At 38.5% G+C, this 14,503-nt stretch overlaps 1 protein-coding gene across 8 annotated transcripts in view; it reads left to right on the forward strand.

Moving 5' to 3' along the window:
* Positions 1 to 247: 247 nt before the first annotated feature.
* fam131bb (family with sequence similarity 131 member Bb) overlaps positions 248 to 14,503 on the forward strand; it is a 30,929-nt gene continuing 16,673 nt past the window's right edge. For 7 of the 8 annotated variants that reach the window (XM_056762984.1, XM_056762976.1, XM_056762979.1 and 4 more), the window contains exon 1: positions 1,945 to 2,096. In XM_056762984.1, the coding sequence (XP_056618962.1) occupies positions 2,069 to 2,096 (28 nt within the window). In that variant the 5' untranslated portion in view covers positions 1,945 to 2,068. Of the gene's footprint in view, positions 352 to 1,944; positions 2,097 to 14,503 lie in introns of those variants that run through there. The other variant, XM_056762981.1, reaches the window with a different exon arrangement.

Here is a 14,503-nt window from a genome sequence, read left to right on the forward strand (position 1 = left end):
GGGTAAGTAAAGGATGACAGATTTTTTTTTTGTGAGAACTATCACTTTAAGGCCTGACATTTTTACAAGGCAAAAATAGGTTAAACACGGTAGTTATCTTTTTACATAAGAATGAATGTTTAATTTTGATAGTGATACAGAGAGGACAAGTTTGTACATTTCTTTGAAAAAACTGCATTACGTAACAAATGTGCAATAACGTTTGCTTTTCCATTAAGATGGGAGGAGCCTGATCATCCGGTCCTGTCAATGGTTTATAAGCAGCCACCTACCTCTACCAATTCTTCTGTCTTCCCTCCTTCAACCTGACGATCCTATGAAAAAATTGTTTGGATACCCATCCTTGTAATGGTGAGATGAAATCATGATTGGGTGGGCTGGGCCCCCAGAGAAAATGAGTCTGATCCTGGCATCCGTTGTGTGACCGTGTGTGTGTGTGATATTTGTTAAAGAGTCCCTTTAAATATTCTAAGCATATGTGCAAATATTTTACCATAGCCCCATCCCTAAACCTATCCCATTATCAAACCTTTTCAACAAATTCAAAAGTCAATATTTAGTACCTTTATTAAGCTCGTTCCAAATAAATGTTGGCTTGCCCCCCCCCCCACACACATACACTGGTCTGAATGACTGAGGCTGTAGGTCAGTGTGTTCATCTGTATGGTTATAAATCTGTGTAGATTGAACACATCTCTATTTATCAGTGTCATTCAATGCAGATCAAGTGATGCTGTGCATAACACATCTGTTATGCATGCACACACACACAATTAAAGAGAAAAGAATAGATCCTACCTTTACAGTCTTTCAATGATTTTTCACAACGGATCAAAAAATTCATTTGATCATGACAAATACATTAGAATAAACAATGGGGCTCTCGAAACAAATTTACAAACCACTGCTGGATCAAATTAGAGAAAACACACATGCAAACACAATGACTCCTCAGGATTGTATCACACCTGGAAAGCTAGGTCTAGCCTTCTTTTTGTGTACATACTGAATTAATCAACCCCTTTTGCATCTCTCTCTTTCTCTGGCCAAATTTCCTCATCCTTTGTTTCTCCCACCCCCACCTCACCTCTTCTTCTTTCTCTTTCTCTCTCTATTGGGTGACCTCAAAGAAAAACGAGTGACCCTCACGCTTTTATAACCAGTCTGCATCAGTGCGTTTATGAAAATGCATATAGACACCACCCCCATGCATGTCCACATCACCTAATGAAAAATAAACAAATACACAAGAGGATGAATAGAGAGAGACAGAATGGAAAGAAAAAGCAGAGAGAGAGATTGGGAGAGAGTGGGAGGCCGGGATCTCCAGATAACAAAGCCACTCCTCCTGGGTGTGTTTTTGCTGAAGGATGGACCAGAATGACGAAAGAGAGAGCTTTGAAGTTTTGAGAGCCCTACAGGAATACCCTGTGGAGTGAGCGCATGATTTTCTGGTGTTGTGATAATGGCCGTGTTTTTGTGTCACAAGTGTGCAGGGGTCCAGAGAGAGAGAGAGAGAGAGAGAGAGAGAGAGAGAGAGAGAAAGAGGGGAGGAAGATATTTGTACCGCATTGTGGTAAGTCTTTGCGTCTTCTGGTAGGACGGGGCGAGCGAATCCCAGCGTGTCTGCTCCGTCGCCACACAGCAGTGCACGTGCACAGATGCAGAAATAACACCGGAGACCTGCGCACACTCACATGACAAATTTTATCTTCATTAATTTAACAAATTAATTAAAATTCAATATTTCTCTGTGTTCAAACACGCAAATAATAGATCCGAAAATTAAAACATGATTATGATACTAACAGTTTATGATCGTAATGACGTCACTTTCAAAATAAGTGCATGGTGTCATTTAGACACGCACTGGCTCTGAGGTAAAATAGCCTATGACTGCGCGCGCGCACACACAGAGGGAGAGAGAGCGAGAGGGGAGTGAGCGAGCGAGCAGCATGAGACCATAGGATCAGCAGCTAGAGAAGAGAAAGGAGGAGAGGAGGAGAGAGAATGTGTGGAGAAAGGCTTGCGCTTCATCGCTTGTATCCAGGGCCTTTATGAATAAACCATGGGATGTATCGGCTCCCGAACCCTAAGTAAGACCCCTTTAATTTCTTTCGTTTTCTGGAAAGCGTGCACATGAGCGTGTGTGTGTGTTGAGTGGGGGTAATCACAGGGGGGTTGCTGGTGTGTGAGGACGCACTGGGCAAGCGATTTTCGTCACACAATTGAGATGTGTGAATTCGACTGGCAGCGCGAAACGTGGGAAATGTTGAGTCTAACATGAGAACGGTCACACTGTACGTTTGCCCGCATGTGCACGTGTGCTTGCGAGCGTTCCGTGTGTAGATTCCAACCCACATCGCTTGATTTATGCTACTGCATGATGCCTCCTGTGTGTGGGAGGCAGAGATGATGGACTGATGAAATACAGTGGCAGAGGTTGTTTACGCAGATTGGTGGAGATAGGAGGAGTGCGAGAGGACAATTAGCATTCTATTGTTGGAGATGCTCTCTTGGTATCGTGTTGTCCATACAAATCCGCACGCGCGGATAGGAAGTGATGGAGGGGGAACATGCCGAATTTCATTGCGGTGAGAAGAGGTGGAGGGAGGGGTACACATGCCAGGAAATGAGAGAATGTGTGCGTTTGTCTCTGTCAGAGGGAGAGGGGGGATTCAGACTGGGACTATCCTGAATCTGACACTGTTGAGTCTGGACATTAAATGAGTTTAATTGTGTCCAGCTGGGTCAGTGCCCCATTCATTTTCGAGTCTGACGTTATTTGATTTGTTAATAAATTACTTCAAAAATACTGTAGACAAATGTTGGCTAGACATTAATGTGTATTCATTTTCCACTAAGTATTACAACCTGCAGATAACCATTTTTTAAATCATTGATTTGTTGTCTTGACTTGAAAGGTTGTGGTAGCAGACAAAGTGTATGTCAACAGCAACCATCCTGTTTTGTTTTCTATGAAATATGATCCAACCGTAATGCTTATGACATCCATTTAATATGCTTCTGTTCCTGTAATGTATTCATATTGGTATGTTAAGTTTGTCCAAAAGTTTTCCAAAGTTTAATCTTTGAATTGTTTTTTCTACATATTTATGATTTGTCAGCCATTGTACAACCAGAAGTGGTGCATAAATAACCGACTATCAACATTCACACACCGTTCAACATCACCATATACAGCACATAAACATCAGACCAAGAAACTGTGGCAAGCTTATCTTGCTGGGTCACCAGCCTCACATCCACATAAAAAGGAGGGAACAGAAAATATATATATATATATAGTAATGTATAGAGGAGGAATAGGGAGGTTGGTATGATAAATAGTGTTTATAACATAGCGCTGCACTAAAATGGAGGTCAACACGCTGTGCGGGATTGGAAGACGTTCCGTTTCAAGGAATATAATGGAGAGCTGCTATCAATTTTGTTGAACTACTTATGACACACTGTGACCCTCATTCCAATACGTGTCTGTATGAGATAAAATGCTCTGGCACATAATTCCCACGAACATAAACGGTGAGCCTTCCTTTTAAGTCATTGGATATGTCAACTATGGTGGTTTTCATAACCACGCTCGCCTACTCATCGTAAAATAAATATATGCTTAGTTGCAAGTAGCATTTCTAGGTTTTACTGAGAACCAGAATCAGTATTGGAGAGCAATGCTTTTACCTTCCAACCCTCACTGCTTCAGAGCTTTATAAATAAAAGATAAAAAATATAATCTATAGGGAAACACACTACATTTAATAAAATGACTGAAAGCAAATAAGGGCTTCATTTTACTAGGAAAAAAAAATCTTATAGTTTATGTTATTACTGGTGTATTAACTAAAGCCATACGATTTCTGATGGTTATTGCTCCACTTTGAAGTCAAGATTCAGTGTCACTTGCTGGTTCGTCACTATCCAATCACACATAAATTTTGTGTTTTAAGACATTTATAAATATGCAATTTAATGCTACACTTTCAAATAAAATGCATCAAAATCTGAAAACATGACTATATGCAATATTTGAGTTATTGATATAATATTTGTTAGCTATGTCCTTTAGCACAAGATAGAGCCTTTAAGCACATTTATTTAGACTCCAGTCCAGATATGACAAGAATAAGATTTAACAAAGTAAGGGATGATGTATATTCTGCACATACTGTGTGTTGTAAGGTAAAGCATTACAGACATGGTATCTGTGTGTGTGTGGACTTGGTTTTTATATGTTAGTGAGGACCTAAACCTGAATGCACAACAACTCATGGGGACCTGTGTCACTGTTGGGACCAAAATTGAGGTCTCCACGGGCACAAAAGCTTATGAATTGTACAGAACAAATATTTTTTGAAAATCTAAAAAGGCTAAACGTTTCTATGATCTTTAGGTTAAGGGGTTAGGTTGGGTAAGGGATAAAATATACAGTTTGTACAGTATACAAATCATTACTTGTATGGACTGTCCCCACGGAGATAATAAAACATACATGTGTGTGTGTGTGTGCCCACGTGTGAGTGCACCTCGCTCTGCTCTGCTCTCTAGTCCAATATCGATTTGTAAAGTGAAGCCTTGTGATGTGAAGCTAGTTGACGTCGCAAAGACTCGACACGCTCTTATGAGGCCGAGCTCAAAGTAGTAACAGATTTAAACAAACAAGCAAATACAGCTTATTACTGCAATATTGCAAACATGCCATAGTAACATTACAGTACCAGATGCAGTATAAACATGTTTGTGCTTACAAACATCCATGAATAGAAATGGATTTTTGAATGTCACATCAAAGTCCCGATAGCAACAATCTTTACTTTTCATTGCACATATTATTGATTCTGTCATTTAAATAAATAGCAGCATGTCAAACATGTTATTATGCTTGCAAACAGAGTTTAATGTTTTCATTGCTTTTAAAAACGTATTCAGTGTTTTTTTTTGTTGCATTTTTAGAGTTAGTTCCTTTTTGTGCTTGCTTTTACTTTCTCTTATAGTATCTGGAATCACACATTCAGTTCTCATCCATATATCAGTCTGGCATCAGACAGGAAATGTGCTTTACAAAACAAATAAATCAAGTTGAAAAACAACTTTATGAGGCCATTTTAGGTAGAGCCAGACAGATACACAGACACAATGCTATCACATTGCATGCCAAACCTACGTCTCACTTCATCTTGATTCAAAAGCTTGAGAATTCATCCTTGGTCTCTGTTTGCTTTAAACACAAAGCTCTACACATCCATTGGGCAAAACACATTTAAAAAAGACCAAATAAGTAAAATTTGAAATCCTTTTTTGAAATTCTCTATAATTTAAAGGGATACCTCATTTACTCACCTTCGAGTTGTTCCAAAACTGAATGAATGTATTTGTTTTGATGAACACATAGAAAGATGTGGACAATTTGGAAGAATGCTTTATAATCAGACAGATCCTGCCACCCCTTGACTACCAGAGAAGGAAAAAATACAATGGTAGTTGCAGTTTGCTCTCCTATAAATTCTTCAAAGTGTCTTCTTTTGTGCTCTACTGTCGGAGTCAATTGGGGGCAAGACCTGTTTGGTTATAAGCATTCTTCCAAATATATTTCTTTGTGTTCATCAGAACATAGAAATTTATACAGATTTGGAACAACTCGAAAGTGAGTATATTATATTGTACTATATAGATTTTGGGTGAAGTATCCCTTTAATATTTTATTATATAATACAATCTAATTCATACATTTCTATTTGGGATGGAGTGCCACAGCCACTGTATAAGCCACATACAAAAAAATGGGTTGGCACAAAACCCACCTGCTGGGTCAAATTAACCCAGAAAAAGAAAAAATATTAAATTAATTAATCTTTATTTTTGACCCAACAATGGTTAAAACACAACCCAGCGTGTTAGGTTGACAGAACCCAGCCTGGGTTAATTTATATCCCAACAGCTGGGTTTGTTCCCTTTTTGCCCGGTAGTGGGTTGAAAGTAACCCAGCATTTTGTATAGTTTAATAAAACAGTGTACACAGGACTAGACTACAAAGGTTTACAAAACTCGAGAGACTTTAATGTCTGGATGAATGGGGCTGGAGGTTAGTCATTCTGTGGATCTGGCTCATACGCTTAGCAGTTTCTGTATACTCAGTTGCGCATGCTGTTGGCTGTTGCATGAGTCCGCAGTGAGACTTTTATAATGATCCCTACGGTGCCACGTCTCCCGCTGCCTGACTCAGCAAATATTAAAGCAAATAACACACATACATAGACACATCTCAGATGGGGAATATGCTTTTTATAATCATGCCCACTATAGTAAGTGAATGAGGCTGGGGCATAGTGCCCCTGCTCATATATTAATGTCATTTTACTTGACACGCAGAAATTTGTCCATTCCTAGGAACGAAACTGTTTGCATGAGTGTTATTATTTCTCAGGGAGTCCAATTTACTGTGTTATAACTCCTGACTGGGTTTCTATTTATGTGTTCGGTGTGTGTATAGAGTCATGGGAGCTTACTGAGCCAGTAATGACAATTTTTGTGTTGAGTTTTTGTGACTGCTGGGTTCCTTCCGCTCTTTAGCTTTAAATGCTTTCTCTTGGTGATTTTAACCTGTGTACTTGCTAAAAGAGACTTTCACCTTTCAAACTGCTGTGTGAGTATTGTGAGAGAACTCAAAGCATTCCTTGTCATGGCCTGATGCAGCAATTTAACGCTGAAATGTTCACCGCCCATTTTACTCTTGTACTCTGATATATTATGTTTCAGAGTGAAAAGGGATATACAAAAATAAAAGGAATGCAGACACATCAGTGAATTACCTCAGCTAACCCAGTGGTGTAGTCTACGTGATACGCAGGTATACGCCGTTCCCACTGGAAAAGATCTAGAATTTCTGTATACTCACTTAAAAAAGCGTGAGGATACGTAGCAACATCGTTTTGAGTCAGAAAAGTATGACACACTGACTTTTTGTCAATTGGTGCAACCCGGAGATATGAAAAAAATGAGATGATGAGAGGCAAGCATATAAAATACAATGTTTCTCAAGTTTTCGTAAGCCTACCCCTGAAGCTGGCGGTTCGGGGGACGCGGTAGCAGGTGTTACCGAAAATGAGCCCGACGAGGCTCATGCTACGCTGTACGCCTACTCTTGACTAAGACTAAATTTTCAAATGGATCACAAATGTGCACTGAAAATTGACAGCTGATAAAACCTGTGCTTTAGGGATTTTATATATATACAAAATAAGGCTAAATGTAAGTCTGAGTTAGACACGGATTAACAAAACCAGCAAGTCCCCCCAGCTGTCATTGGCTTTTGAAATCTTGCTTGCAATAAATCTTTAAGAATGTTCTTGATAATATATGCATACTCTATGCAAAGGTGAGTTTGGTGGGGGTTATGTATGGGTTGTTGACCTGTCACGGGTAAGGCTGGGGGGATCAGAGTATACTCACTACAAAAAACTAGACAAGACCACAGGCTCAACCCTTATATTAACATTGCTTAAATAAGATATCGCTCTTTATCAGGAACACTTGCCTCTGTGATGATACTAAATTCTGTAAATTGCAAACAGAAATGTGACTGTGGGTCAAGGTCTGAACACTTTGAGGCTCCCATTTTGTAATTTTGGCTGTTCACAAAGCAAGTCTTTAGAGCTATTCAATGATAAACAATAGCAGGCATTTTAAACAAGCACTTGATTGTCAATCACTGCAACATGTTGTGTCACTTATTTATTTATAAGTACTTGTGCATCTGTGCACATGCTAAACCCTGGACAGGTGCCTTTTATAACCAGTATTGGACACTTTTGCTGTTTTGTTTTGCATCTACATGCACAGTCTTACTCCAATTATGCTTGGTAAGCTGATAAATGTAAGGGCATGTAAATGCTTTTCTTAAATCAGGGAAAGGCCATAAAGGACTTAAGCTGAATTTAGATTTTGCATTGCAAGTCAACACCTTAACTGGCTCAAAGTTTTGTCCATGTGTGCATGTAAATGTCACAAATGCTTGTAAAAGTAGACACTGCGTAAGTCTGCTCTTGGCTTATGTCGTATATGTTGAAACTTCTCAAATAAAAAACTTTCATTGCAACTGCACTGATACTGCAGACGTGGAAAGAGAATTAAATTTTGACAGATTTCCCACTGCCATTTTAAATTATAGACAGACTGTAGATTGTGATGATTTCACTGCCTGCGTAAAAAGATCAAACCAGGTTTGTTTCTGGTTTTTGATAACCGCTTATTTTGTGCATGTTAATGCCCTCACTGTCACATAAAATCAAGTAAGGAACTGTATCATGACACTTGATGCTTGAACTGTATCATGACACTTGATAATATGTTTTTGTTAAATTTTTTGATTCTAAGATTTCTTTTGCAAATATTTCATAAATATTTTATTTTACACATGTTTGAACTAAAGCTCGGCCCACTATTGTACATTCAGCAAACTAGAAATAACATTTACATTTAGCAGACGCTTTTATCCAAAGCGACTTACATTGCTTTATCCTATACATTTTACATAGGTATTTCCAATCCCCTGGGATCGAACCCACAACCTTGCGTTGTTAACGCAATGCTCTTATACTGAGCTACAGGACGTAAGTGGTTGTGAAAACTTTAAGACATCACTCACTTCTGTTTTGTATAATTGTATTGCATCTATAATAATATGTTACTAAGAGACACTCACTTAATGATACTTGATTACAAAGACCTCTATCTCAAAGGTGCACACACACACACACTAACCCATCTGCTCTATTGTTGGCAGCGCTGAAGAACAATGCCCTTGCAAAAGAGATTGGGCTAAAACCCTGATCCTCTGTGAGAAATGATGCGATCTCAAGAATGAAATCAAAAGTTTCAGAAAGAAAAACCATGAACGCACACACACGCACATCACTCAACACTGCAGTGCTCTTCTGCATTCACCAGATCCCATACATCGCGTGAATGATCGCAATATGTTGTGTAAGAGATAGATTAATGGAGGGAGTGTTCTGCAGAGATACTGCAGACAGACGGATGGCCATTAATTAGCCAGGGTCACACCCCGCGTGCTGAGAGAGGATGCTTGTTGCGTGTCGTGCTCGACCGCAGACCCGTCACTCATCTCTCTCTTTAGGCACGCATATCATCCCACTGTTTCGTTCAAACGGATCCCACTCTGTGGATCTCCAAGTCAGTGTTGCGTTAACGGATATGCTTAGATAGGAAGAGACGGACAGCGTCTTATCGCGCGTCCTAGTTTTGCGGCGGTTGTCATCATAACTGCTGCTGCTGCTGAAACCGCGATGTGGCTGATGCGGGTCCTTCGTTCCGCACGGCCGCGCTTCTCTCTCTCTCTCTCTCTCTCTTCTTTTTTTCTCTCTCATCCTCTTCTCAGCTTTGCGTCGTTACTTGCAGAGCTGCGCCGTGGCTTGGCCGCATGGGAGATATCACAGAGGAGAGAAGCGCTGGGGGAAACGAGCCCGTTCATCGCGCTTGATCATGTGCTGCTCGCCTGTTATACTGCAACAGCTAAAGAATATCGTAGACAATTCATTGTCTTTAAACAAGTAATCCCAAGTTAGTTTAGGCAAGGATTAAAGTGCACTGAAAGCAAAGGGAAATAATAAAGGAAAATAACGTTTTGGCATGTCAATGGCTGGGAAATTGATGAAGTATTCAGGAGAATATTTTAGGAATAATATTAGCAAATTCTAAGGGTTTTATTAATGTACAGGAAATACCAGTGGAGAAAGCTTATTGGGAATATAAAGAGCAGATTTCAGTTTAATTTCGGTTGTATTGATAATTATTGATAAATGATCATCCATTTTCTCTTCATTTTATTCATTAAGAGTAGTTTACTATAAAATTGAAATGTCATAATTTACTCACCCACAGTAAAACTCTTATTCAGCGTTGATGTTGGTGACAGACAGCTTTAGTCCATCATAGATCAAACAGTTTGTTCAATAGTCTTGGGTTTATTTCAGTAAATAGTTGGGTGATGTCAACTGTTGATGTTAGTCATTTGTATACATATAAATAAAATAGCATTGAGATGTTTCTCTCTGCAGTATTTGACTGTATGAATTTCACAATTGGTATTCTGTGCCTGCTCTGACATTCATAAAGCAGCTTTAATTCTAAAGGCTCTTGACAACACCAGCCGATAAATAAGGGCGAAACAATTGGGCATTTTCCAAAGAAAACGAAAAAATGATATACTTTTTAATATAAATATATGGCTTGCTCTGCCTCGAGGTCCTCCAGGATGCACGTCCACTAGGTTTATTTTAATTTATAGAATTTTTTATATAATAGGGAACTACTCCTTTAAATGTACACCTGCTTCAGATCTTTCCTTTGGAGACATTCCCATCTTTATTTTGAATGTCTGTATTGTCTGTAATTTGACTTCATAGGATAAATGGTATAAGAAAGGCACTCAAAATTCTAAGTAAATCCCCACATTGGAAACCACAAATATCTGTAATATAGCAGTCACATCATGTGTGATATCATCTAATTGATAGCATGATACTATGTCTGCACTGTGATAATGGTCTGTAGTAAATTGCTTAAAAAAGATCACATATAGATTCACATCAACAGTTTCAAGATACAGCCCTGGAAAAAATAATAGACCACTCCAGTTTTGCTTTATTCAGCATTTCTGCATGAATTGTGTCCATTTGAGTTCAGTGTCTGTTGAATTTCAATAGAAACAAACCTCGGGAACGACAAAGTCCCCCAAAAGCAATTGGAATGATTTAGAGAATGCAAAGATTCATAAAAGTTTTCATTTTCATTCTAAAATGCATGTCAAAACAATATAGTATTGTGTTGTTTAAACATGAATGTGAGGTTGTTTTCTTTGCAGTATTCAAGATGTGCAAACATATTTATTTATATGTTTAACAGTTTGTCCTGTTTGCGAAAAAATACCAATATTATAAATATTTTTATGTGGAATTCTGGAAACTGAAGGTGGTTTATAATTTTATTCTGTGGCTGTATATCAGTTTTTTGATTTGGGCCTGTAACCGTATGTGCTCAGAACACTTGTAATAAATGTAGGCTATAAATTACACTTATGATAGATATATAGATTACTTAAAATATAATGCCTTTGTAAAAAAATAGCACCATGGTGGCAATGATTGATGCAACTTTTGTACAAGAAAGCACCACACATTTAAAGCATAAAACTCTTATTCAGTGTTGATATTGTTGGTGACAGACAGCCTTAGTCCATCATTGATCAAAGAGTTCGTTCAAAAGTCTTTACCACTGGAAATAGTTGGATGATGTCAACTGTTGATGTTAGTCATTAGTATACATATAAATAAAATAGCATTGAGATGTTTCTCTCTGCAGTATTTGACTGTTTGGATTTGACCATTGTTATCCCGTGCCTGCTCTGACATTCATAAAGCAGCTTTACTGAAAAACGTTTTATGCCAGGAAATCTGAATGTTCCAACAGCGATGTTCTACCTGATTAAAAAATCTAACACTGAAGCTTAGAAAGATTTACAAATCTCATTGTGAACACATAACCAACACATGAATGTGACCCTGAGGGCAATTTGAAACCACAAGTAAGTGACATAGATGAGAAATTTAAATCCCTGTAAGCAATGTTCACCAATACATAAAACAGATTGGATGCCAGGCGACACTATGGGGTGTCCAGTCACTTTTGTTTCGTTTTTATCCTGTTAGCTTTAGATCCATAAGGTGGAGAGAGAGAGAGATGTGTGTATAAAGTGTTAATCCTGGTTAAATGGATCCCCAAGGTGTTATGTGTGTGTTTGTATTGTTATCTAGGGCACACGTTGCCTTGAGCACCTTAGGTTTTACATCAAGAAAATATGTTTCATGTGGAGGAGGCGAGTTATTCGACAGGTCTAAAGGTCAAATGTCAAAAGCCAAAGAGAATCCATGTGTACAGAGCAAGAGATGAATGATGATGGAAAAAAGCTACTTTAGCCCAGTACACAGTCAGATGAATTTGAATGCTTTCTGGTTTTAGTTAATTGCGAATGGTTTTCAAGATCGTCTGTACAATTGGAGTTATTTTCCATGAGACATCCAGGTATTAAAACAATACAAAAAAGAGATACTGCATTGTGGTTGACTGCAGCTATATGACTTTGTTCAAGGTCAATAAGGGCATCTGCCAGCTGGATGGGCTACACCATAAACTGATGAGTGCGACATTCACGGCTTTAATGAAATTGGCTGTTGTATCCTGGGATGTATTTCTGTGAAGTTGTTTAAGGTTCTGAGCAGATGCTTAAAGCATGGAGACTATAGGCTGCTGCAGCATCATTTCTGAATCTTTTGTAGGCATTGTATTCGAAAACAGAAATTGGACATCATGATCAAATTAGAGAGTGGAACAGATTACAGACAAATGATGAAGAGAATCTTCAGTTTTTATTTTCAAGGAGCATTTAAACGCTATTGATATGATGCATGTTTCCCATTGTAATTGAGTTGTATATTTTAATTCCACGGTATACAGTACATTACATTTTCATTTAAACTTCTTTAATGGGGTCATATGACAGGGCTAAAACGCATATTATCGTTTGTTTTAGATGTAATGCAATGTGTATACATGATTTAAGGTGTATTTTTTACACCGTGCATGTTTGTATCTCCTCTTTTTCCCGTCTCTCTGAAACGCACAGATTTTTTACAAAGCTCATCGTTCTGAAAAGCGAGGTGTGCTATGATTGGCCAGTTAACCAGTGCATAGTGATTGGTCGAATACTGCAAGCGCGTGACCGAAGTGTAGCGCCTCTTACCATTTATGGAACATCAGAATCCAAAGCAATTTTACTGATAGGAACGCCCATCGTATTTACGTACACATTTGGACAGTCCTAGTCAAATCATACCATGAACTGACATAGATGTGTGTGGGTGTTGTTACACAAGGCATTTCACGCAGGTCAGGGTGAGCATTCGCTTTTAGACAATACATGCGTGGGCAACTTAAAACACCCCAAAAACACAGAAAAACACGTATTCGCTCCATACGACCCCTTTAAACAGCATCTTTAATTGGGTCAAATACTGAGTTGGTTACTGTCTCTTGTTTGTCTTTCTTCTGATCTTGACATAGGCAGTGAGTGATCTCTAAAGCAGGAGAACAAAATGGCTGATGTTAGTGTATCAGTAGGTCAGTGTGTCAAAACATTAGCCATCACTCCAGAGACAGAGCAGCCGTCACTCAAGCGCAGAAATAAACTACAAATTTTGATATATAACTGCACTGATATTTATAAAATACATCCATCAGTTGAATAAATATTCTCTCAGTGCATGAGTCTTAGTGATACATGCCTTAACCCTTAATACATGACATGGACTAAAATCAATTAAAGTCCATCTTTGATTAGCATTGGGATTTAATTGCACTTCATTAGCAGTGTAAGGTCAAAGACCCGAACACGTGTTGTGGTTGACTCCGAAAGAATACAACTCATTTAATAATGTAAGAATGTATCACCCAGAGAGCACAGCTGTATTTAAGCTTCATTAGCACAGGGCCTTTTGTAATTACATTTTCAGAAACGCAGGACCAGACTTTGTAGAAAAGAAAGGGGAAATAAAAAAATTAAAGGATAGCATTCGTTAATCACTTAGGGATAGACCTAGATACAAGTGACCTGTTTTTTTCCATGTATCTGTTTTATCACGTCCATTCTTCAGGTGATGGACTGCATAATTATTTAATTACGTTATTAGGGTGCTTATGAAGTGGGCCAGTGTATGAGGACTAATGGAGTCAATAACAATGTTCTGCTACACTGGTTGGGCGATAGAAAAATGAGTTTGTCACTGCGCTCGAATTCTTAGCACTCCCTCTTGTCACCTCCCTGTGTACTCCTCTCTCTCTCTCTCTCTCTCTCTCTCTCGCTCTTTTTCTCTATTGTTGCAGTTTTTATCAGTAGGTCACGCTGTGCTTATAATGAAAGAACAGCATGCATGTGGGCAGGTGAAAGTTGTTGGTATCTGATTCAATCACACTTTGGAAACACAGTCTTTAGTGTTGTTAACCTGTCTAACCCTTAACTCTCATTGCAAAGGGATTCTGTATTTCACTTTAGAAATGAAGTTGTGTTTTTGTAATGTAGCAGCGTCGTTTTATATGAAGAGAGCTCTGTATCTGTATCATTGGGGAAAGCATTACCATTAACTTAGATCACAAGCATAAGCTAGTCATATAATGACTGGACATAATTCACCATAATCTATGATATATAATAATAAACATTTAGTGTCCCTTTCACCATAAATGTCTTATTGTAGTCAAGAAGGTGAATTGTCCAGGAGAAAGGGCATTCAGTAGGCTCAAGTAATGAATAATGGATGTAGATCATTGGATGCAGAACATCCAGATTTAGCTCTGGAATTAGGTAAAAACATTTTTTTTGTAGACATTATTTTGTGTTTGTACCGCTTTTATG

Source organism: Triplophysa dalaica, chromosome 12 (assembly GCF_015846415.1).
Source record: "Triplophysa dalaica isolate WHDGS20190420 chromosome 12, ASM1584641v1, whole genome shotgun sequence".
Lineage (NCBI taxonomy): Eukaryota > Metazoa > Chordata > Actinopteri > Cypriniformes > Nemacheilidae > Triplophysa > Triplophysa dalaica.